At 45.2% G+C, this 26,530-nt stretch overlaps 1 protein-coding gene across 3 annotated transcripts in view; it reads right to left on the bottom strand.

The window, feature by feature from the left end:
- stk11 (serine/threonine kinase 11) overlaps positions 1 to 26,530 on the bottom strand; it is a 170,116-nt gene that overhangs the window by 53,325 nt on the left and 90,261 nt on the right. For all 3 annotated transcript variants that reach the window (XM_072482063.1, XM_072482062.1, XM_072482061.1), the window contains exon 8: positions 16,321 to 16,511. In XM_072482063.1, the coding sequence (XP_072338164.1) occupies positions 16,321 to 16,511 (191 nt within the window). The remainder of the gene's footprint in view (positions 1 to 16,320; positions 16,512 to 26,530) is intronic.

Below are 26,530 nucleotides of genomic sequence, written 5' to 3'. Positions count from 1 at the left end.
AAACAGTTTTTGCTGTGTCTAAACTCTTCAGTCAGCCATTAATTGGAATTGCATAATCTATAGCACAGTAACAGACCATTCAACCAAAATGGGTCTCTGCTGGTGTTTGTGCTCCACATGCGTTTCCTCTCACCCTCCATCTAATTCTACCAGCAAATTCTTCTATTCTTTTCTTCCTCTTATACCTATCTAATTGTTCCCTTAAATGCATATATGCTATTGACCTCAATTACTCCTTATGAGAGCACATCCCACACTTTCAGCACTCTCTGGGTAAGGAAGTTTCGCCTGAATTCCCTATCAAGCTATTTCATAACTTTGAGGAGCTTAATCAGTTATCTCAGCCTGTTCAGATTTTCCCAGCAGGTATGTGAATCATTTCTGCACTTTCTCCAGTGCCTCCAAGTCTTTTTCTGTAAGCTGAAGGCCGTATCTAAATTTAAAATCTTGATTTGTGACTCACCTTTCTCTCAAATCTAATATTGATCGCAATCGTGTTATGGTCACCATTAAGATCGATAACAAGAAACCATTAAGATAAAAACAGAAAATGCTGGACAATCTCAGCAGGTCCGACAGTATCTGTGGAGAGAGAAGGGAGCTAATGTTTTGCATCTGGATGACTCTGTGTCAAAGGAAATATTGTTGGCCAAGAACAAGGTTTTATATACAATCAAGTAGACAGTGTAAAGAGATGAACTAGCCATGCATGGCACGATTCATTTTTTTAAAATAAGAGAACAGCGTACCTAGGTGATTTCCTTCTAAAGGATGACAATAATTCTGTGCAAATAGGAAGGAGCCATTTGCTAACAGCTTCAATGAAAAAAATAAAGTGCATTTACATGTGGTAGCAATTTCAATGAAATACATTACTCTGACATTCTAAATAACGCAATAGGAATCATCAACCAATGAACTGGCCATCATGGGCAAATTACACATTGAAAAACGTGGGATAGCAAAACAACTGCAACTACAGTGGAACTGTTGAAGTGACAGAAACAGATGGAAAGAAAAAGACAAGAATTTTATATGGTGCTTTTCACAACTGCTAGATGTCTCCGTGTTTTCCAGCCAATGCAGTACTTTTTGAAGTGAAGTCACTCTTGTAATGTAGGAAACCAGGCAGCTAATTTGCAGACAGCAAACATACGAACAGCAATGTGATAATGACAAGACCTGCACCAGTTGTGGTACATCATGTAGGCCTGCCTCCTCATCTTACTCACGCTTGCAGGGCCCTCAAGCTATGTTTCACCATTTGTCACTCTCGGTGATGCCTGTGGTACTTTGCGGGCTACAGCTAATTATTAATCATTTAAATCTATTTTTCGTGACCAAGGGATAATTATAGACCAGGACACTGGGGATAGGTAACGCCGCCGCTCTTCTTCAAAATAGCATCATAGGAACTTTCATATGCACCCAAGCAGACATTTTAAAATTTCTACCAAAATACAGCACCTCCAACAGATTAGTACTGCACTGGAATGTCAGCCTTGATTTTTGTGCTCAAACCCTGGAGTGGGAATTGAACTAGGAATCTTGTGATTCAGAGGGGAGAGTGCTACCAACTGAGCCAAGAAAAAAACACTATATCGAAGCTCGATACTGCTCTGGTTTCTTTTCAATTCAAGCCATGCATTTAAGGCAATTGAATATGTAGCTAGGAGTAAAAGAAACAATTTAGTAGTTGATGTTTTTATTGTCCACATAAGCCAGATGAGTCATAATTAGTACTTAAAATTATCTACTTAATTATAGATTAAAATTCAAGCCGCCAAGAAAGCATTAATATACGCCTTCTATTTAAAAAGCAGCAGTTCAACTTCTAATGATGCACAACAGCAATAGAATACTTGGCTAAAAGTGCTTATTTCATAATATTTCAGTACCACACCTTCAAAACAGAATATTTATGTTAAATGAGAAACCATCTCCAACTCTCAGCTTGAAAAGAAGGCAAGACTATTTTTTTTTAATTAAAGGCTGCAATAAAAACATGTTCAGAGGTACAAACAAATAGAACTATTAACGAAGACCAATATGCACCAGGTTTGCTCCCAACTTTGCTCATATTTCCCCACACATTTGTCCATTATGGAAGATTATTTTATTTATTTTCGTAAGCGTTGTTTATGATATTTCAGTTTCTATCATAATCCCACGTGTCAGAATAATTTACGTTGCATTCTATAAAATTTAATTAAAAGTGAAGGATAAACAGGGCATTTTGCAACATGGTTTGTTGTCCATGATTGGCTGCTTGATTCCTCCACTTGCTGCCAGTTTCAAATTGCCATTGGGAAAGGAGAATTCCACACCAGACAGATCATTAGATGTCAGTAAGCACCCTTCTTTGAGGTCAGTGATGACGATGATTAATTTGAGTACAAAACTCAGGCCAATGTACACAGCTTCAGTTAAAGTATTCCTAATTATTTTTATCAATTTATTCCCCAATGCCTTTAACAAAGCCGACAGCTCAATAGCAAAAACTATCGGGAATGCCCAGAAAGGAAATTTTCAACTTGCACTATTTGATACTTCATAAGATCAGGACAAAGCTATTCAATCACTTGAGTATACTCTGCCATCACTGTTGATGTTGAATCCCTTTGATCCATGTCTTAGCTTACAAACATCAGTCTCATTTTTAAAATTTCAATTAATCGAATATCCACACGGACCAAGATCCCAGCCTTCCATCATTCTTTGTCCACGAATATTGTAGCTTTGTTCAGCTTCAGATAAATGTTTATTCTTTTACTCCATACAATTCTCTTTCATTAGGATTCAAGGTGAATATCTTTCAAAGCTAAGGCTGCTTCAAATCTCGGTGATAAAATTGTAACATCCACCCCTGCAAATGACTCACTCGTCATCAACCCCCATATTATTGCAAATGCAGTGAACATGGTATATATCCATCATTTCAAATAAACATTTATTGGAAACTTCTTTTCCTTTAATATACTGAATGTGTCCTGCTTTAACAAATAAAAAATATCCCAAACTCCTATCAGCACTGTGAAAAATCATTAGGAAATGATCCTACTAATGTAGTCTAAGCACAAAATGCAAGGAGAAACAGCTTCAAATTTCACTGACACAATATCCAGAGTTTATTTCAGGTCTCAAAATTGTCACCTAATAATTTGGTTTGTATTAGCTCCAGGTTCAATCACTCAACAATTTCAGAGGACCTCAGCATTTCATATCATTTTCAATACTGGATGCAAAATGAGAGCAGCACTGAATGTAAAATTCAGTGCCAGATGGTACTGAACTTCTACTCATTAATATCTCCTTTTCATCAACTAGAACTCCAAAACTGAGAAACGGTCTGGGGTGGGATTGCAGAGATTGACGTACACACCACTTGCTCTCCCTCCCATGAGGGAGGAATGTTAGCCAGGTCACAGAATTTCTTTAGTCATTGAACAATGCTGTAGGCCAAGGTTGAAAATAGGTTTCATTTTGACAGTCTAATAAAACATCAATTACTTTGTTTCCAGCCAAACTAAAATGCTAATGTGGAGGACTATTCGAACAAAAGGTTGCTGTCTGGCTGAGTTTACTGACATGGCACTGCTGAGAATTTTGAACTACTGAAATGCTGCTTTCTTTTTTACAAGTGTGCTTGTAGTTAATTACAAAGATAACCAATATTATCACGATTGATAGATTTAGCATTTATATTAAACAGCTTTGTGTAAAGCAATTGACCAGACATAAAAATGAACAATTGAAAAATGACACATCGATATAAGCAATGGTTCAAGATAGTTATCCTTTTTCCAAAAACGTTAATAGAAAATTACATAAAACAGAATTCCTTTCTCAAGCATTCAAATCTAGGACACAATACCAATAGTTTGTCACATTGCAATTTTTTTAACTGGGAGGATAACTATTTATCCTTAAAGCAATGCAGTCTATGAAGCAAAAACCGCCATGGCTACCTTGTGTTTCATAGCCGTACTTCAAACTTTGGAAGTTTTAATAGTGTTGTTATAATATTCGATGACTTAACTAGGAATGGAAATTTTTGTGGGTCTCAATTTGTGATTGGCATACCAAATGTCTAGTGTCACACCAAAACATTAATATGGGGGGGGGGGGGGGGGGGGGGGGGGGTGATTTTCCAGGCCCCTTCGAAGTGTTTGTTGGCAGTAGCCCAGCGTTGATCGTAGGCGGGATCTTCCAAACCTGCCACTGTTAATGTCATTTTCCATCGAATTTACGCCGTCGGCCCCATGAAACTCACGGTGGGGGTTCGGTGTCAGCAGGACTGGAAGGTCCCACTGACAGGAACGGTCGGATACCCCCCCCCCCCCCCCATTATATTCTACAATCATTCAGCTCGGGTTCACTCCACAACTGGTAGCGTCATTTTAACTGCCTTTTCTGTTGACCGATCTCTTTTGAAGAGTGTGCTTTTAGGCAGAATTTCGCTTTTCTACTTGGTTCTGACTCCGAATGCGAGAGAAATGAACACGGTGCTCCTCGGCTCCCAGTTTGGGTGACATTTGGGTCAATTTCGATGCTAACTGGGTGGGAGTGGCCCACCTTAGATCATCTGTGGCATCAATACTAAAGAGCACATTCTAAAGGTCAAACAATATTACCACCAAAAGTCTCTGAAATATTACAAGCTGAATGCCTCCACAATAGTGGTCCATGGTTCACTTGATGGAAATTTTTATTTGTACATACTAAACTCAAAACGTCTAAGATTTTTAAACCCTGGAAATCTGGTTCAGGTAAAATAATTCACAGTACAGTAAGTATAAATCGATACTATGGCCACGATCCAACGTTATGATCCAATGGCCACAATGCGCCGGAAAAGCAACTCAGCGCGGCGCAGCGTGGCCATTGAAAACCCAGACACCTCACTCCCCGGATATAGCTCGCAACCCCTCGCGATATTCAACGCAATGGGCGGGATCACATTTTAGCAAATCTGTATATTAGAACGAGGCAGTTGCCTTACTCCAATGTGCCGATTATGGAGGCACCTGAGGCTTTGGGATTCAACCCTATCGCCTCAGAGACCTCGGGCGAGTGCAGTTCAGCACTGGTTCCCACAAACCAGACAGAACAGCACTCGTGGGGGTCTCCCATGGGATCGGAGAGCCCCAGGTGCATGCCGTTTTGGCAGGGTGGTACCCTAGCATGCTGGTGCCACCTGGGCATCCTGGCAGTGCCACCTGGGTGCCAACATGGCACCACCAGCTGGTATGGGCACTGCCAGGGTGGCATTTTCTGCGCGCGTGATCAGGCCGGGGTTGCCCGGCGTGGGTGTTGCGGGGGTGTCCTCCCATATTGCGTTCGGGCTGGGGGATGACGTCCTGATCCCTCGCTACAATGAGGAGTTCAGGCAAGTGGAGCTCCCCACTGTACAAAACAGGGCTATGGGCGGGCTTAGCCACGCATCCCCCTTTCAGGCCCCTTATGAATAGCCAGTTGCAGTGCCGAGAAACACGTGGCTAAACCCGCTCATTGGGGATTTTGTTCTCTTTTGGGAGAATCGCACCCAATATTAACAACGATACTTGATTATTTAAAAGTCTGAATAATAATTTACCTTATTTACAGTAGGCTAAAAGTATGTATGACATACTCTGAAAAACAGGTTAAATGTAGATTTGATATGTATTCACAAAGAGCAGAAAAATAACTACCAAGCTGCCTGTGTTACGTAAGAGGAGAACATGCTGCTGCAAGTGCAGGTTCAGGGCCTGAGAACTTGTTGGATGTAAAATACACTAGCAAATAGAAACATATTTTTCATACATGGTTTACTATAAAGGATTAAATGCCACCCACTATCAGCCGAATATTTGATCAAAATGGCAACCAGGGTGATGATGGCATGTTTTCCACTCGCTGCCTGGGTGTAATACCAGTCACTTGTGACTCATTTCCATTGTGAAACTAAGACACTTTCTCACACTGGTAGCCCATCTACAATATCAGTTTTAAACATGGGCTGCAACTTTAAAAAACTACCCCTTTAGTTGACATTCCAATCAAGTCAGATGTCATACTTGTTCTCCCCTGAGAGAGAGAGCTTTCTTATATATGCAGATTTCTGTAGACAGAGTACTCAATTCCAGTGGGTCTAACAATTTTGGGTTCTTGGCTTCCCACTGCACCCCAATGCTACAACATAATCTATCCACCTTGTTGCTTTCAATTTTTCTTTAATATAAAAATGTTCTCTTAATGGCTAATGGGTTTAAGAGACAATCCTGAGTGATACAGGTCAGAAAGGCCCCGGTTCAGTCCCCAATCTATGTTTAACTCGGGTGATATTACAGCAAGACTCCTCCAACTTGCCATTTTGTCAATAAAATAGGAACAAGAACCAAGTAAAAAGCAAAATGGCTGCCTGTCCCTGATCTCCACCCAGAAACATCTATTGGAAGTGAAGGTTTGTGAAGTGAACATTCATCAAGAACTCGATTGCTTTTAGTCATGAAGCCCACCATGATAAAACAGTCTGTTGACGTGTCAACATATGAATAAGGGGGGGTGGGTCTTTAGGTTCTAAAATTCATATATGTGGTAAATTCAAAATGGGGCAAAATATTGAAGAATGGCAAACTTTGTGAAATAATTCACCCTGTAGTTTGCAGTGCAGAGGCTGCAAAGTTACCCACACCTACGCAGGTAGCCAACTGAGCTTGTCATAGGCCTGTTAAGGTCTATTTGAGGCTCTATCCCCTAGTCCCTGGAGGCATTGGGGAGCAGTGACGCTGCCTAGATGTGACATCCTGACAGCAGACCAAGGGTACCAGTGCTCCAAGACAAGCTTAGCGACCTTGTGAGATTTTCTGGAACAATGTGAAAGATAGAAAACTTGGAGTAATCTAGCTTACCATTTTGTTAAACAACATTTTTGACATGAGCATTTACCTTTAACATGGTCAGATGTGTTACGACCCCTTTGTGGTCCAAGGACTGTGCTCCATACATTTTCCCCCTTACACAGCGGAGTATGAACTCCACTGGTAATTGGGGACAGGTTTTCCCCTTAACAAGGGGAAACTACTCAGCATAAAACCCCCAACCTGGGTGCAAGTCCGGTGGGTGGCCCTTTGGGGAGAGGAGTTAATAGTTTTTATTATTTTGTGTGTATCGTAATAAACCTGTTGTTCATTTCTACCTTACTGTGCGTTCCTGTTGTCTCTCCCATTCGGGGTCTACACTGGCGATGAGGGTGAAGAGGAGCTGCCAGAGCCGCTGTGCATTATACTGCTGACATACTTTGTCCAGGCCCACGGAGACCTCCACTCTGGACGGTGAGATGTTGCACATCGGGAAACCTGAATAGTTCGATGCTGGTACCGATGACTGCACTCAGTATGTAGAGCAGGTGCAGTATTTTATTTTTGGTCGAATGAGATTGTTGAGGATGAACAACAGACAGTTATCCTGCTGACTGCAGTCGGGGGACCCACCTATACGCTCATCAAGAGCCTCAAATACCCGGAAGGCCAGGCTCCAAGTTTTTTGTCGTGTTGGTGGCATGGCCGAGGCACTTCTTAACCCGCAACCCCCGTAATGATATGCCGGTTCAGTTTTCACACAGCCTCGCAGACCCAAAAAGAATCAAATGGCAAATGTTTGGCATGCTTAAGGATGCTCGCTGCCACATGTAAGTTCAAGGCCACACTGCCCAAATCCTTACAGGATCGTTTCGTCGGTGGGCTCCAAGATGTCGAGACCAAAAGGAAACCCCTTACGGAAGCTCACTTAACCCTCCAGCAGGCGGTGGACATCGCCATTTCCCGGGAGAACACAAAGTCCATGAGTCGCAGGGCTCGTCGGTCCTGTACCTTGGTCGCCGAAGCAATCGCTGACCGACTACCCCCAGGCCTGAATGGCCAGAGTTTCCAAGACACGGAACCGACCACGGGACCCAATGTCGCTACACCGTGCCCGGGCGCAAGCGGGATGTTACCCCCGAAACGTAACACCAAGATGGCGGCCGCAGGCTGGACGCCACGAACAGGGCCAGGATGTCGGACAAGCTTGTGAGGACGCCGTTCCTCACCGGACCCCCAGGCGTTACCGCCCTCCTGGAGGCCAACCATACTATGTTGAAGACCAGGAAGAGGAGTACCAGCAGTTGCTCTGCATTTCAGCTCCTAAGGTCGCCCCATCCAGACTGCATTAAAGGTGAATGGACATTCCATCGAAATGGAGCTCGGTACCAGAGTGGCAGTCTTAATGATCAGTCGCCAGACATTTGCCATGATCAAGTCCAGTCTCCAGACTTTGGACCTTCTGGACACGGATGCCCGTTTGGCGTCGTACACTGGAGTCTTTGGTCATTGAGGGAACCATCCACGTGACCGTGGCATATGCGGAATAGTCAGCATGTTTGCCCTTGGTAGTAGCCCGCGGAGGACCACCCAGCTTACAGGGCCAGGATTGGCTGCGCCACTTAAAATTGGACTGACAACGCGCTGCCACATGTACCCCCCCCCCCAGCCTAGGAGTACTGGCAAAGTTTCCAGGCGCTTCTGCGGATGGTCTCGGGACAATAAAATGCGCAGTGGCCAAAATCAGTGTGGACGAGGCTGTGCAACTCCGTTATTTCCGCAGCCAGTGCCATACACACTGTGGCCCAAGGTCGATGCAGAACTGGATCAGTTGGAATGCTTGGGCATCATCCGCTCCGTCCATTTCGCCAATTGGGCTGTGCCATTGGTCACTGTGCTAAAACCTGATGGGTCCATACGTTTGTGTGGGGACTACAAGGTGACAGTTAACTGGTCTCTCGCCTTGACCGTTACCCAGTCCCGCGCATCGAAGGCCTGTACGCCAAACTCAGCGTGGAACAACGTTCACAAAGCTCAACATGAGCCACGCCTATCCACAGCTGGTCCTGGATCCAGACTCTTGGAGGTACGTTACAGTCAACACCCACAGAGGGCTGTACAAATACACCAGACTGCCTTTTGGGGTCTCAACAGCCCATGCGATTTTCCAATGCATGATGGAAGGCATCCTGCTGGGCCTACCCAGGGTGGCCGTATGCCTGGATGACGTACACATCACCGGGGCCTTGGAAAAAGAACATTATGAGAACCTAGCTGAAGTCTTCCAGCGTTTGAACAGGCCAGCGTCTGCTTTTGCAGGGAGAAGTGCGTTTCTAATACCCCCAAAGTCACTTATTTAGGGTACAGGAGGGGCCTTCATCTGATGGAAGACAAGGTGCGGACCATCCAACAGGCTCCCATACCTTAAGGCCCAACTAAACTCGGTTCCATTTTAGGACTTATCAACTACTGCGTGAAATTCATCCAACTTGGCCACGCTGCGTAGCCCGCTCCATCAATTATTTAAAAAAAGACACCGGAGGGAATGGGGTCTCCCCACACCAGAAGGCGTTCCAAAAGTCAAGCAGCAGCCGTCCTCCGAGAAGCTGCTGACACACTTCGACCCTGAAAAACAACTTCTCCTAACATGCAGCGCTTTCCCTTACGGCGTAGGAGCCGTTGTCGCTCACTGGTTGCCCAACGGGTCAGAGCGACCAGAACAATTGAGGAGGAGGGCATGGAAGTTGTGTTTGGCATGAGGATGTTCCACCAGTATGTCTACAGCCATACATTTACAGTCTACATCAATCACAAACCTTCACTTGGGCTATTCAAAGAGGATCGAGTGATTCCCTCAGCGTGTCCGCCAGGGTCCAGCGATGGGATTTATTCTTAGCAGCGTACGAATATACGCTGGAACACTGCTCGGACACACAAGTCCCACATGCCGACGCACTGAGCCGCCTGCCCCCCTCCACAAGCCAGTCAGCTCCCGCATCGCTTGAGAAGTAATAGCAGCCCCTGCACTTAATGGATTCCTTTTTTTTTTTAATTTTTATTTTCCCTTTTCACATTTTCTCCCAAATTTACACCCACCAACAATAAACAATAATCAGTAACAAATATGTCAATCCCCATATCAATAACAACGATCCCATCCTCCCACCAAACCACAAACAGTAGCCCACATGTTCACATAAACAAACAACAAAAAGGAATCAGGAATCACCCAAAAAGGAATCAGGAATCACCCATAGTCACCATCAACACCCCCCCCCCCCCCCCCCCCCCACTAATGTTCAATTGTATCCAGTTCTTGAAAGTGCATGATGAATAATGCCCATGAATCACTTCATGGATTCCTTACCGACCACGGTGCCTCGCATAAGAGTGGAGACTAGGACCCACAGCTATGTCAGGTCCAGCACATAGTCCAGAATGGGGGCCAATACGGAGCTTTGCTCAATGATCTGCCGACTTATACAATGAAGTTCACGGAGCTGAGTGTAGAGGACGGCGTCTTACTGTGGAGGACACGAGTGGTCGTCCCCGAACCCGGTCGTGCGCTCTTGTTGCAAGACCTCCACAGTAGACACCTGGGGTTTTCCAAGGTGAGGATGTTGGCCCGCAGCTATGTCTGGTGGCCCGGAATAGACTCGGACATCGAGACAGTGGCCCAGTGCTGCGGCCCGTGCCAGGAGAACCAGAAGGCCCTACTGGCTGCGCCAATACACCCTTGGGAATGGCCGCTTAAACCTTGGTCCCGTGTCCACATAGACTTCACCAGCCCATTGCAAGGGGCGACATTCCTCATCATGGTAGACACCTACTTGAAGTCCACAAGTTACAAACTGTGACCACAAAGAAAACCGTGAATTGGCTGCAGCACACATTCAGCACCCATGGAATACCCAAGTGTTGGTGTTGGATAACGGTGCCACGTTCACCAGCAAGGAGTTTGAGTCGTTCATGATCGTGAACGGAATTCGGCATGTACAGACTGCCCAGCGTTATTCAGCCTCAAATTATTTGGCCGAGTGGGCGGTCCAAACTTTCAAAAGTGTAATGAAGAAACTGACCACAGGGTATTGGGAGAGGCGACTGGCCCAGCCGACCCCTCATGCTACCACAGGTGTAACACCAGCATAATTGCTGATGGGATGTCCGCTCCGGTCACGTCTCAGCCTCGTTATCCTGGACATAAGCGCTCGGATTAGCCAGCGACAGGATCGCTCCGACATGAACACAGGTCGACGGTCGCTGTCGCAACTTCCAACCAATTTCGGCGCCAGCGCCACATGGGTCCGGACGTGGTGATCCGCCAACAGGTCCAGTTTCCTAATCGGTCCAGGCACAGGACGTGAAGTCAGCCGCCACCTGGACCACATCCGCCGCCGCATGCGGAAGCCTCCAGAACAGACTCCGGATTAGGGTCCGTCCATAGCACGGTAGCACAGTGGTTAGCACTGTTGCTTCACAGATCCAGGGTCTCGGGTTCAATTCCCGGTTTGGGTCAAGGTCTGTGCGGAGTCTGCACTTTCTCTCCGTGTCTGCATGGGTTTCCTCCAGGTGCTCCGGTTTCCTCCCACAAGTCCCGAAACACGTGCTTGGAGAATTGGACATTCTGAATTCTCCCTCTGTGTACCCGAACAGGCGCCGGAATGTGGCGACTAGGGGCTTTTCACAGTAACTTCATTGCAGTGTTAATGTAAGCCTACTTGTGACATTAATAAAGATCATAAAAAGGACCCAGTCACTGTCTCGGTCGCCACGTCAATCACCATTGCCTCTGTCCGTCGAAGCCCAAGACGTCAGAGTGCAAGAAGCCATGTCAGAAGGCTTTGATGGGAACCGATGCAGGCATCGCGAATGACTATGATTTAGTGGCCATTACTGAAACATGGTTAAAGGATGGTCACGACTGGGAGTTAAATATCCAAGGGTATCAAACTATTCGGAAGGACAGAGTGGATGGTAAGGGAGGTGGAGTAGCTCTGTTATTTAAGGATGACATCCAGGCAATAGTAAGGGATGACATCGGTGCTATGGAGGATAAGGTTGAATCCATTTAGGTGGAAATCAGGAATAGTAAGGCGAAAAAGTCACTGATAGGAGTAGTCTATAGGCCACCAAATAGTAACATTATGGTGGGACAGGCAATAAACAAAGAAATAACGGATGCATGTAGAAATGGTACAGCAGTTATCATGGGGGATTTTAATCTACATGTCGATTGGTTTAACCAGGTCGGTCAAGGCAGCCTTGAGGAGGAGTTTATAGAATGTATCCGCGATAGTTTCCTAGAACAGTATGTAATGGAACCTACGAGGGAACAAGCGGTCCTAGATCTGGTCCTGTGTAATGAGACAGGATTGATTCAGGATCTCATAGTTAGGGATCCTCTCGGAAGGAGCGATCACAATATGGTGGAATTTAAAATACAGATAGAGGGTGAGAAAGTAAAATCAAACACTATAGTGTTTTGTGCTTAAACAAAGGAGATTACAATGGGATGAGAGAAGAACTAGCTACGGTAGACTGGGAGCAAAGACTTTATGGTGAAACACTTGAGGAACAGTGGAGAACCTTCCAAGCGATTTTTCACAGTGCTCAGCAAAGGTTTATACTAACAAAAAGGAAGGACGGTAGAAAGGGAAAATCAGCCGTGGATATCTAAGGAAATAAGGGAGAGTATCAAATTGAAGGAAAAAGCATACAAAGTGGCAAAGATTAGTGGCAGACTACAGGATTGGGAAATCTTAAGGGGGCAACAGAAAGCTACTAAAAAAGCTATAAAGAAGAGGAAGATAGATTATGAGAGTAAACTTGCTCAGAATATAACAGATAGCAAAAGTTTCTACAAATATATAAAACAAAAAAGAGTGGCTAAGGTAAATATTGGTCCTTTAGAGGATGAGAAGGGAGATTTAATAATGGGAGATGAGGAAATGGCTGAGGAACTGAACAGGTTTTTTGAGTCGGTCTTCACAGTGGAAGACACAAATAACATGCCAGTGACTGATGGAAATGAGGCTATGACAGGTGAGGACCTTGAGATGATTGTTATTACTAAGGAGGTAGTGATGGGCAATCTAATGGGGCTAAAGGTAGACAAGTCTCCTGGCCCTGATGGAATGCATCCCAGAGTGCTAAAAGAGATGGCTAGGGAAATTGCAAATGCACTAGTGATAATTTACCAAAATTCACTAGGCTCTGGGGTGGGCACGGTGGATTGGAAATTAGCAAACGTGACACCACTGTTTAAAAAAGGAGGTAGGCAGAAAGCGGGTAATTATAGGCCAGTGAGTTTAACTTCGGCAGTAGGGAAGATGCTGGAATCTATCATCAAGGAAGAAATAGCGAGGCATCTGGATGGAAATTGTCCCATTGGGCAGACGCAGCATGGGTTCATAAAGGGCAGGTCGTGCCTAACTAATTTAGTGGAATTTTTTGAGAACATTACCATTGCGGTAGATAACAGGGTGCCAATGGATCTGGTATATCTGGATTTCCAGAAAGCCTTTGACAAGGTGCCACACAAAAGGTTGCTGCATCAGATAAAAATGCATGGCATTAAGGGTAAAGTAGTAGCATGGATAGAGGATTGGTTAATTAATAGAAAGCAGAGTGGGGATTAATGGGTGTTTCTCTGGTTGGCAATCAGTAGCTAGTGGTGTCCCTCAGGGATCAGTGTTGGGCCCACAATTGTTCACAATTTACATACATGATTTGGAGTTGGGGACCAAGGGCAATGTGTCCAAGTTTGCAGATGACACTAAGATGAGTGGTAAAGCAAAAAGTGCAGAGGATACTGGAAGTCTGCAGAGGGATTTGGATAGGCTAAGTGAATGGGCTAGGGTGTGGCAGATGGGATACAATGTTGACGAATGTGAGGTTATCCATTTTGGTAGGAATAACAGCAAAAGGGATTATTATTTAAATGATAAAATATTAAAACATGCTGCTGTGCAGAGAGACCTGGGTGTGCTAGTGCATGAGTCGCAAAAAGTTGGTTTACAGGTGCAACAGGTGATTAAGAAGGCAAATGGAATTTTGTCCTTCATTGCTAGAGGGATGGAGTTTAAGACTAGGGAGGTTATGCTGCAATTGTATAAGGTGTTAGTGAGGCCACACCTGGAGTATTGTGTTCAGTTTTGGTCCCCTTACTCGAAAATGAAAAATGAAAAACCGCTTATTGTCACAAGGAGGCTTCAAATGAAGTTACTGTGAAAAGCCCCTAGTCGCCACATTCCGGCGCCTGTTCGGGGAGGCTGATACGGGAATTGAACTGTGCTGCTGGCCTGCCTTGGTCTGCTTTCAAAGCCAGTGATTTAGCCCTGTGCTTTACTGGCACTGGAGGGTGTGCAGAGGAGATTCACTAGGTTAATCCCGGAGCTGAAGGGGTTGGATTACGAGGAGAGGTTGAGTAGACTGGGACTGTATGCGTTGGAATTTAGAAGGATGAGGGGGGATCTGATGGAAACATATAAGATTATGAAGGGAATAGATAGGATAGATGCGGGCAGGTTGTTTCCACTGGCGGGTGAAAGCAGAACTAGGGGGCATAGCCTCAAAATAAGGGGACGTAGATTTAGGACTGAGTTTAGGAGGAACGTCTTCACCCAAAGGGTTGTGAATCTATGGAATTCCTTGCCCAGTGAAGCAGTAGAGGCTCCTTCATTAAATGTTTTTAAGATAAAAATCGATAGTTTTTTTAAGAATAAAGGGATTCAGGGTTATGCTGTTCGGGCCGGAAAGCGGAGCTGAGTCCACAAAAGATCAGCCATGATCTCATTGAATGACTGAGCAGGCTCAAGGGGCCAGGTGGCCTACTCCTGCTCCTAGTTCTTATATTCTTATGACACCAATTCGGACATGGACACAGGACCGCCGCCATAATCGTCCAGCCGCTCTCGCCGCCGGCGCCAGCGGCACTGCTCCTGCCTCGATGCTCCGCCCAAAAACATTGGTCCCCGGTGCATTACACGCCTCCCATCTACTGTCGGCCATTCCCTAAACGAACAAGAAGGCCTCGGCCTGACGATATGGTTATTTCTCTGGAATTTGGGCGGGAGGAATGTTATGATGCCTTTGGGGGCAAGGACCGTGCTCCCTACGTTTCTCCCCTTACACAGCTGAGTTTGAACTCCACCGGTGGGGTTTCCTTAACAAGGGGAAACTACGCAGTATAAAAACCCTGATCTGGGTGCAGCTCTGTAGGTCAGGGAGTGGCCCTTCGGGAAGAGGCATTATTAGAATAACAGACTAATTTATCAATTTTAACTCAAACTGCACACATCGCTTTAATACATTTTCTGAGGTAATCTATTCCAACAATTTATCCAGCCTCATCTGCAACTTATTTGGATCACCAAGCAAAACGTTGAATGCCAATGAATAAATTGGCTTGCTATAATAATAAGAGAAGCTGAGTAGATAAAGAATAATACTTTGCAGCTTTTCTAACAGTTATATACTTAGTTTTGTAGAAGTCTGAAGAGAATGCTATTGAATCTAAATGTGTCTGAAGGTTTAATTTGCTATTTGCCTTTAAAATGGCAATTAAACAATCTGAAAATAGATCAGAAAACAAATAGCTTTGATCACATTTACCAGTCATTGGATAAAACAACAAAGCACATTAACGCATCTCCGTAGAACTCATGATCCATTTATCATAATCTGATGCACCAGTCATCAGAAGGAATTCCCATGGCCTGACCAAATTTGCCACAAGCAATTGGCTTCTTAATGTGGTTAAGAGAAGTAAAGGCTTCAGGGGTTTTAGGGATATTTCTCAAGAATCAAGTGCAAATTATTTCTTTCTTTCAGTTCCTGACCTATAAGATTAAGATCTTATATCAACTGAATCGGATTGAAGCTAAATGTACAACCACAAAATGCACAATGAGTTGAGGGTGTCACAGCAGCTAGTCAACTCTATTCAACCTGATTCTAAGGCTATAAAAGCTCAAAAACTTTAAAAACTATCCTTTTACCATAGATAACTCTATAAAGTTAAATTCTATTAGATTAACACTGAGCACAGAAAATTCCTGAATAGGATCAGAAATGTTTTTAAACAGAGTATTAATACATTTAAAATGCCCGCTAAAAAGAGCTTACAGATTTCGTACTAGTACATTCAGCAATAGTACAGGTAAAATGCCCCAAACAGAAACCTATACAACTTCAGAAGACACCTTGCAAAATTGCTAGTCACAGTGTAAATCGCAAATAATCTAAATCAGCAAATCTTACAAATCTAAAAGCAAAACTGTGGATTTTGGAAGCCCAAAATGAAACAGAAAATGCCAGTTTGGCAGCATCCATGGAGAGAAAAAACAGGGCCAGCATTTCTGGTCAATGACCTTCCCTCCGACCTGGAATGTTAATTCATATCAATCTACTATTGGCTGTGAAATTGTGTATTGATTAATTTGAAACATTAAAAACAGTTGTGAGATTAACTACATACCTGGTACTGTAAAATCCTGAGTATAAATTATTTCGTCTTCATTGAACAGATCTTCTTCATCTTCATCATTATAACCATGCAAATCTTCCAGGTAAGGCACCACTGTCATACTTCTCCACTTGTCCTTGGTCTCTGGGCTTGGAGGAATAGGAACAAGATTTTCTGCCTGAGGATGTTTTTTCCGAAACCAACTATATTTCAGGAAGAAAAGAACATTTCATTAGCCAAGAGGGTGACATTAAAGTTTCTGTATGTTTTTCTCCCCAAAGAGCGACTTTAAAAAGTTTAGTATTTTTGAAAAGAAAGTAATTCACCTAACATGGAGGATAGACTCATTTTAATTACACAACTAGGCAGCTGCATACTGAGTTCCAGAAACAAAATTAAATTTTCAAAAATGGACATTACTCGGAGAAAACTTTTACATTAAGCTGTACATAAAACATTGTGAAAGGTGTTCCATCTATTTGGTATCCAAGTCAAGTTGGAAAATAATTCCTTTGTGTAAACAGATTTTCTTTGGGGTGGGAGGGGCAGGGATGAATTTACAATTTGACAAGTGACTTTTTAAAAAAAAAACTGCTTATAAGTCCGCTTGGTTTCTCTCCGGCATTGAGAGTCCTGGCTACAAACATGGAGATTGATACAAAATCCCGCAATTCTCACTCCTGCAGCTTGTTGATTTGAAGATGTTTTCCTGCTGGGGAGAAGAAAAACAGGAAAAGAAAAAAAATCGAAAGTCACAGAACAAAGAGCCTGGGGTTTGCGGTCAACAGTGAAGCAAGAACATTCTTTGTTGACTTGAATTAAGTCTCACTAATATTCCTAGAAATCTCTCTGGTGGGAAGTTAATCTCTATCACCTTGCAGAGGTACCCACAACTACTTGCAGGTTTCTTCACTGCACATTCCCAGCAGGGAATGTCACCAGACTATCGAATCAGCTAATCACAAAGCGATCGAAACAGGAAACAAAAAGCACAAAAATGAAATCACTTTTACTTTTGTGTTTACAGAGAGCAAATTAAAAATTGCAAATGTCGATACAACTTGCAGCTTTAGAGTGCACTGAATCAGCTAGGAGGAAAATTAATTTTCAAGGTAAAATATGAGGTATTTAGGGAATAAACTTGAGCAGATTATTATAGTAAATAATGCAAAAACAAAATAATAAGTACACACCAGAAATTTGAGCAAGTTTAGATTCACTGCTCGTTCACAATTAACATTTCAAACATTTTCTTTTTTGGCAGTGGCTAATTTCCCTAGAGGGCAAATTATAGTGCTGTTAAAGTCTCTCTCTGTCTGATCAGTAATGCCAAAATTAATTTGACATCCTGTGCAAGGAACCTTCATTTTCTAGTCTCTCACTAATCCTTCATCAATTAATTCATTCACCCTTGGGCTGACATCCTTCAAACAGGAAGTCACTGATTTTAAAAGTCTTCTCTTAATGAGGGACCTGTGAAAAACAGCTGGCTTGTGATGTACTGTAAGCACAGTAATTAATATTAAATGATTATATTTCAAGTAATAGCACCAGCTATTCGGTACAAGGATATCTTAGAGAATGGCTAAGTAAACAATACACACCATTCCATGCATTTTAACATTAGCTAATACAAGTTGTATTAAAAATGTTCAAATGCAACCCCGCATATTAAACTTAATAATATCTATGATCTTCATGATTCTGACTCTGCCAAGAACCACAAAGTGCTTTTCATATAAAATAAGTATCAGTGATACCATATCATCTTGAATATTTCCACTGCTTTCTGAAACTGTTCTAACCTAGCTCTTGAAAATCTATTGATAGCTTATGATTTTATTTTTTAACAAAACCAAATCTTATTTTAAAAGCAGACTGCATAAATCTGCCAATTATTCAGAACTTTCTGACATCATTCTGTTTTACATTATCTTCATACGTATTCCATCACAATTACCATGGAAAGGTGTGTTTTGAAGGCTGTTGCACTGCTAGCATTGCAAGATGTTTTCTTGTTCCAACTTTATAGCTGGAGGGGGGTTTGGAAGACAATAACTACCCACAAGCATCTTATAGCACAAAGTGTCACCCACTGATACAATGATAACCACACTTTGGTGCATCAGACAAGGAGGGTGGGAAGAATCAATTCGTCCTCAGCTTCTAATATCACAGGCAAGAAGTGCTCACTTGTGGAGAAATGCAACTATTCAAAACAGGTGGAGTGATGACAAGTGGATAGGGTAAAATAGAATTTAAGACAGGGATGGGGAGACATTTCTTGAGGGTTGAGTCTCTCTGGAAAGCTCTTCCACAAAACTCAGTGAAAACAGTCTTTGAATGTTTTTCAGGCTTAGCTAGGTAGATTCTGGATTAACAAGGGGGTGAAAGTTACCGGGGGTCGGTAGGTACATGGGGTTGAGGTCTCAATCAGATCAGCCATGATTTTATAGAAAGGCGGGGCAGGCTCGAGGGGCCGAATGGCCTACTCCTGCTCCTATTCATATGTTCGTAGGTTCCTTCCCTCTCCAGAGGTGTAGGAAAACATTTCCTGTAGAAAACCTGGGGCAAATCCATACCAGTTAAAATATTCAAAATCTCTCCTGATCTCCCAGCTAACCCTGACCTCTTATTTTGCTCAACCTCTCCCACACTATTAAATCCATCACATTTCTACCTCTCTCCAGCTCTCAACAGTTATGCGGACTAGGAACATGAGCTGGAATTTTACAGCCCCCCCCCCCCCCCCAACAATCGGTGGGATTTTCATTCCCACCAAAGTGGAAAGACTTTTGTATGGCTTGCTACATTTTCTAGCCCCACCCTCGCTGCGATGGGGTTGTAACTTCGATGATGCCAGGTTTGCTGGGATTTTCCAGCATTTTCCGTTTTCAGTTCATTTAAAATATTGCAGAGTATGGAATATCGCTCACACAGCGAGGAAAATTATTTTAAGAAGCCATCTCCCCATTGCCATTCCTCCACCCCATCAGATACTGAAATCTGGTGCTGCAGGAATGGCAACCCACTGAGTTTCTCATGAGTTTTTTTCTTTTTTGGTGTGTTTTCATTTGTTCTGAGAATGTATTGTCCTCACTCTGACTGTTTGGCTGGGAGTTGAAGTTTGCTTTTGGTGGGAATTTGGGAGGCTCTGAAGGGGGTTGAAGGGTCCTCGGCGTGTGGGACCGGGTTGCTGTGGGGGTGTTTAGGAGGAGAGGGAGGAGGGGTCACCACGCAAGCGAACGAAGGTTGGCTAGTGAATGGGAGTGTGGTGTGGGGGAGGGCCCGCGGTCACTGGAGCCTTGTTGGGCAGATTTCGATTGACCTGGGCGGTGAATGGTGGGGGAGGGGATTGATACTGGGTGAGGTGTTTGCAGGAGAGGTTGGGGGATCCTGGGAAGGAGGGGGATGGGAGTTGACGGTGATTAAAGGATGGGACGGGTCCTGTTGGATGGGCAGGGCTTAGAGTAATGTGGATGGCAGATGGTGGGGGTGTTGACGTGGGATAGCTGGACTGGTGCAGAGGGGAGAATTTTCTTGCACTTAAAGAGTTTGAAAGTTAATGCGGTGATGCTGCAAGTGACCCATCTGAGGATAAAGGACCAGGTGAGTCTCAAGAAGGGCTGGGTGAAGGTCAGCATGGTGGTGCAGTGGTTAGCACTGCTGCCTCATGGCACGGAGGTCCCAGGTTCAATCCCAGCTCTGGGTCACTGTCCGTTTATTTTTTTAAAAGGACTGGATGAGCTAGGCGTTTCATTTGGGGTTTGACAATAGGACCCGGTGGATGGCGATTTTGGTGGACAAGCGGGTGAGATTTCAGATGGAGATGGTGGTGGCGGATCAGGGGGTAGGTACGTGATCGTAACAGGTGTGCTGGAGAGGAGATTGGTGGCGTTGGTTAGTTTTTATGCCCCCAATTGGGATGACATGGGGTTCACATGCTACGACAAGTAGGCTTCAATGAAGTTACTGTGAAAAGCTCCTAGTCGCTCATTCCGGTGCCTGTTCGGGGAGGCTGGTACGGGAATTGAACCCACACTGCTGGCCTTGTTCTGCATTACAAGCCAGCTGTTCATCCCACTGTGCTAAACCAACCCATGGTGTTGATTTGGCCGGGGCGGGGGGGGGGGGGGGTTGAAACACAGCACTGGAACCGAGGGTGGACAGGTCCCAGCTGCGCTCTTTGACTCCATCAGAAGAGGCAAAGATATTGGCTGGGTTAATGAGGGAAATGGGAGGGGTCGACCAGTGGAGGTTTTTACACCCGAGGGATCAAAGTATTCTTTTTTCCCCCCCGTGCACAGGTGTACTCGAGGATTGATTTTTTGTGGTGGGGAAGGCACCGTTAGCTGGAATTAAAAGGGCAGAGTATTCAGCAATTGCTATTTCTAATCACGCTCCACATTGGATGGACGTGGTCCTGGAGATGGGGTGGGGTCAGAAGCTGGGTGGAGGCTGGATGGTGAAGAGGAAGGAGTTGCAGGTGAGGTTTGATCTGCTTTCCAAGGGGAAAGCAGTGCGTCAGCTGAGAAGGGCGAAGGGGACTGTCTGAGTATGGGGAGAAAACAGGTGTATGTTGGCAGGTAAGCTCCGGAGGTAAGCTGCAGCGGGGAGACAGTACGGGTTTGGGATACGGCAGGCAAGCTGGTGGTAGGTCCGTAGTGGATTACCGAGGTGTTTGAGGAATTTTATAGGAATGTGTATAAGTCAGAACTACCAGAGGATGAATGGATGCCGTTGCTGCTGGAAATGTTCGAGGACGCGATAGTCAAGGAAATTTTGCCGAAACCATGGGGCAGGCCTCCACCTCGTTGGTGCTAAAGAAGGCCAAGGACCCGGTGGAGTGTGGGACATACAGGCCCATATCTCTGTTGAACTTAGATGCCAAGATGTTGGCAACGGTGCTGGCGTTAAGGTTGGAGGTGTGTCTTCCAAAAGTGATTGAGGAGGATCAGATGGGGTTCATTAAGGGCAGACAGTTGTAGTCGAATATGCGGCAGTTGTGGAATGTGGTGTTTTCTCAAGCAGAGTTGGTGGTGGCATCTGATGCGGATCCGGAGAAGGTGTTTGATCAGTGGAGTGGAGTTATCCGATTGTGGTGTTAGAAAAGTTTGGGATTGGGCCGAAGTTTGCAGCATGGGTGAAGTTGCTGCACAAGGAGCTGATGGCAAGCTTGTGCATGAATGATATGAATTCAGGGTATTTTTCACTGCATCAGGGAATGAGGCAGGGGTGTCCCATGTCCCCCTTTCTGTTTGTGTTTTTAAAAAATGAATTTTCCGGATGTGGGCGGCGCTGGTTAGTCAAGCATTTATTGCCCATCCCTAGTTGCCCTTCAGAAGGTGGTGGTGAGCTACTTTCTTGAACCGCTGCTGTCTTTAAGGTGTAGATACACCCACTGTGCTGTTAGGGACAGTGAAGGAACAGCGATATATTTCCAAGTCAGGGTGATGAGTGACTTGGAGCGGAACTTCCAGGTGGTGGTGTTCCCAGGTATCTGCTGCTCTTGAACTTCTAGATGGTAGTGGTCATGGGTTTGGAAGGTGCTGTCTGAGGAACCTTGATGAGTTACTGCAGTGCATCTTGTAGATGGTACACACGGCTGCAACTGTTCGTCAGTGGTAGAGGGTTTGAATGTTTGTGGATGAGGGAGCAATCAAGCGGGGCTGCTTTGTCCTGGATGGTGTTGCGCTTCTCGAGTGTTGTTGGAGCTGCACTCATCCAGGCAAGTGGAGAGTATTCCATTACACTCCAGACTTATGCCCTGTAGATGGTGGACAGGCTTTGGAGGGTCAGGAGGTGAGTTACTTGCCGTAGGATTCCTAGCCTTTGACCTGTCTTGGTAGCCACAGTATTAACGTGGATAGTCCAGTTCAGTTTCTGGTCAATGTTAACCCCCCAGGATATTGATTATGGGAAATTCAGCGATGATAATGCCATTGAATGTCAATGGGTGGTAGTTAGATCCTCTCGTGTAGGCGATGGTAATTGCCTGACACTTGTGTTGCACCTATGTCACTTGTCAGCCCAAGCCTGGATATTTTCCAGGTCTTGCTGCATTTGGGCATGAACTGCTTCATTATCCGAGGAGTTGCGAATGATGCTGAACATTGTGCAGTCATCCGCAAACATCCCCACTTCTGACTTTATGATGGAAGGGAGGTAATTGATGAAGCAGCTGAAGATGGTTGGGCCGAGGACACCACCCTGAGGAACTCCTGCAGTGATGTCCTGGAGTTGAGATGATTGACCTCCAACCACCACAGCCATCTTCCTTTGTGTCAGGTATGATTCCAACCAGCGGAGAGTTTTCCTCCTTATTCCCATTGACTCCAGTTTAGTTAGGGCTCCTTGATGCCATACTCGGTCAAATGCTGCCTCAATGTCAAGGGTAGACACTCTCACCTCACCTCTGGGATGCAGCTCTTTTGTCCATGTTTGAACCAAGGCTGTAATCCGGTCAGGAGCTGAGTGAGCCTTGTGGAACCCTTACAGGTTATTGCTGAGACTGATGGGGTGATAACTGGCTGGGTTGGATTTGTCCTGTTTCTAGTCCTGTTTCTCATGTACAGGACACATCTGGCCAATTTTCCACATTGCAGGGTAGGTGCCAGTGTTGTAGCTGTCCTGGAACAGCTTGGTTAGGGGAGCGGCAATTTCTGGAGCACAACTCTTCAGTACTATTGCTAGGGCCCATAGTCTTTACAGTATCTAGTGCCTTGAGTCTTTCTTGATATCACGTGGAGTGAATCATAGCGATAGAGCCCTTGGCCATTGTGCTGAGGAGCATGGAGTTGCGGAAGGAGATGGGGGGGGGCATAGAGTGACCTTATACACGGATGATTTGTTATATGTTTCGGAACTGGGATCCTCGGTTGGGGACATAATGGGTTTGCGTCAAAGATTTGGGGTGTCTTCGGGGTACTGATCCTGAGGAAAAGTGAGTATTTTGTGGTTTCCGCTCCAGGGACTGGGGTTGGGGTAGGAGGGTTGCCATTCTGTGTGGCAGCGGGTCATTTTAGGATTCAGGTGGCTCAGGACTAGGCAAGTCTTCGCAAATTGAATTTTTCAAGTTTGGTGGGGAGGGTGAGGGCAGTTTTGTTGAGGTAATCTTCCTCTGTCATTGGCAGGCCGGGTGCAGATGTGAAGATGAACATTTTACTGTAGTTTGGGTTTTATTTCAGTGCCTGCTGGTCTTTTTGCCTAAGGCGTTTTTCAAGGGGGTGGATAGGCTGATTCTTCATTTGTCTGGGTGGGGAAGGTGGCCGGGATAAGGAAGGTGGAACTGCAGAGGATGGCAAGTGGTTTGGTGGTGGTGGGGGATTAGGTCTCCCAAATCTGATGTATTATTACTGCACAGCAAATGCAGAGAAGATATGGGATTGGAATAGAGAAGTGGAGGCTTTGTGGGCAAGGATGGAGGCGGGTTCATGTACGGCAAAGGGGGTTGTGGGTGCTGGCAACCGTGCCACTCCCATTGGTTCCAGTGAAGTATTCGGGAAGTCCAGCTGTGCTGAAGAGTTGGAGGCAGTGCAAGCTGCACTTAGGTTGGGAACGGGGTCGAGGATAATGCCGTTCAGTGGGAATCGTGTATGCGAGCCAGCGAGGATGGATGCGAGGTTCCGGGGATGGGAGGTTCCGGGGATTAGGAAGATGAAGGATCTGTTTCTGGGAGGATGGTTTGTGAGCTTGGAGGAGTTGTATGAGAAGTTTGGGCTGGCATGGGAGGAGAGTTTCCGGTACATGCAGGTGCATTCCCGATAACGCATGTCTTTTTGTCATTGGAGGAGGTGGTGGTGGGGGGGGGGGGGGGGGTTTGCGATGCGAGGTTCTGCGGAGAGCGAATGCCTCAACCTCGTGTGCAAGGCTGGGGCTGATTCAGCTGAAGGTAGTGTTCAGGGCACACCTGACGAAGTCAAGGATGAGCCAGCTGTTTGAGGGGGTAGATGACAATCGGTCCTGCTAATCATGTGCATACGTCCTGATCCTTCCCGAAGTTGGAACAGTTCTGGAGGCCAAATTTCAACACCATCCCGGCGGTTTTGTACGTAGATGTGGAGCCCGGTCCCCTGGAAGTCATATCGGGGTGTCAGACTGGCCAGAGTTGCAGATGGGTGTGGGGGCAGATCTTTTAGCTTTTGCCTCGCAGATTGCTCGCCGCTGGGTCCTGTTGGGGTGGAGGTCAGCTTCTCCACCTTGTGCCTTGGCGTGGCGGGGGGGACCTATTAAGAGTTCTTACCCCTGGAAAAGGTGAAATTTGCCCTAAGGGAGGGCAAGTGATGGGTTTCACAGGAGTTGGGGTTTGTTCATTCTGCATTTTAGAAAGTTGATTACCGTTGACTGGGGAGATTCTTATTGAGTGGGGGGTTTAATATGTTTTGTTTTATAAAATGTTGAAAATTGGAATAAAAATACTTTTGAAAAAATACTGTCCCTCTCACATCCCTGAGCCAGAGGTGAATATTTCAATGGACGCTGAAAAGACGTTTAATAGGGTAGAGTGGAGATGCCTGTTCCGAGATCCTTGGAAGGTTCGGTTTTGGGCCTCAGTTCATATCTTGGATCTGTCTTCTGTATAGGGCCGTCGTCGCAAATGTTCATGCGAACACCCTGAGCTCAGGATACTTCCAGATGAATAGGGGCACAAAGCAGGGTTGCTAATTGCCCCACTTTTATTTGCCTTGACAATTGAGCCTCTGGCCACAGTTCTGAAGTCATCTACGAGATGGAGGGAGATAAGAGAGGGGAGGGAGAAAACTTGTAAGCAGATGATCTGGTGCTGTATATAATGGATCCACTTTCCATTGGAGAAGATAATGAAGCTACGTAGGGTTTTGGCTCCTTCTCAGGATAAACTGAATCTGGACAAAAAGGAATACTTTACGGTGAATTCCTCAGGGAGGAGAGCCAATCTGGGGACATTTCCTTTTCGCTTGGCCAGGTCAAACTTTCACTGATTTGGAATCCAGGGCCCCATTTCGTAGGTAAGTTGAACTTGAAGAGGTAGGATAACTTTCCTCCGGCCTTGGGGGCAGGGTTCAGACAGTAAAAATGAATGTCCTCCCGATGTTTTTATTTTTATTCCAGTACTTCCCCATTTTTCTCCCCAAGTCTTTTCTTAAAGTTAATAAGAAAAGACCCCACGGATTCCTAGGACGTTTCTGCAGCAGGCGAGGCAGTCGTGGGGGCTCGTGCTGCCTAATCTGTTACTTGGATTGAATTTGTTTATTGTTACGTGTACCGAGGTACATTGGAAAGTATTTTTCTGCGAGCAGCTCAAACAGATCATTTAGTACATGAAAATAAAATACATAATAGGGTAACACAAGGTACACAATGTAAATATATAGACACCGGCATCGGGTGAAGCATACAGGGGTGTAATATTAATCAGGTCAGTCTGTAAGAGGGTTGTTTAGGAGTCTGGTAACAGCATGGAAGAAGCTGCTTTTGAATCTGTTTGTGCGTGTTCTCAGACTTTTGTACCTCCTGCCCGATGGAAGAAGTTTGAAGAGAAAGTAAGCCGGGTGGGAGGGGTCTTTGATTATGCTGCCCGCTTTCCCACGGCAGTGGGAGGTGTAGATGGAGTCAATGGATCAGAGGCAGGTTTGTGTGATGGACTGGGCGGTGTTCACGACTCTCTGAAGTTTTTTGCGGTCCTGGGCCGAGCAGTTGCCATACCAGGATGTGATGCAGCCCGATAGGATGTTTTCTATGGTGCATCTGTAAAAGTTGGTAAGACTTAATGTGGACATGTCAAATTTCCTTTGTTTCCTGAGGAAGTACAGGCGCTGTTGTGCTTTCTTGGTGGCAACATCGACGTGGGTGGGCCAGGGCAGATTTTTGGTGATGTGCACCCCTAGGTATTTGAAGCTGTTAACCATCTCCACCTCGGTCCTGTTGATGCTGACAGGGGTGTGTACAGTACTTTGCTTCCTGAAGTCAATGACCAGCTCTTTAGTTTTGCTGGCATTGAGGAATAGATTGTTGTCGCTGCACCACTCCACTAGGTTCTTTATCTCCCTCCTGCATTGACTCGTCGTTATTCGAGACACAGGCCACTATGGTTGTGTCGTCAGCAAACTTGCAGATGGAGTTGGAACCAAATTTTGCCACGCAGTCGTGTGCGTATGTAGAGGGAGTATAGTAAGTGGCTAAGTACGTAGCCTTACGGGGCCCCGGTATGGAGGACGATTGTGGAGGAGGTGTTGTTGTTTAT

Source organism: Scyliorhinus torazame, chromosome 18 (assembly GCF_047496885.1).
Source record: "Scyliorhinus torazame isolate Kashiwa2021f chromosome 18, sScyTor2.1, whole genome shotgun sequence".
Classification (NCBI taxonomy): domain Eukaryota; kingdom Metazoa; phylum Chordata; class Chondrichthyes; order Carcharhiniformes; family Scyliorhinidae; genus Scyliorhinus; species Scyliorhinus torazame.
This window is presented reverse-complemented; position numbering and strand designations above follow the sequence as displayed.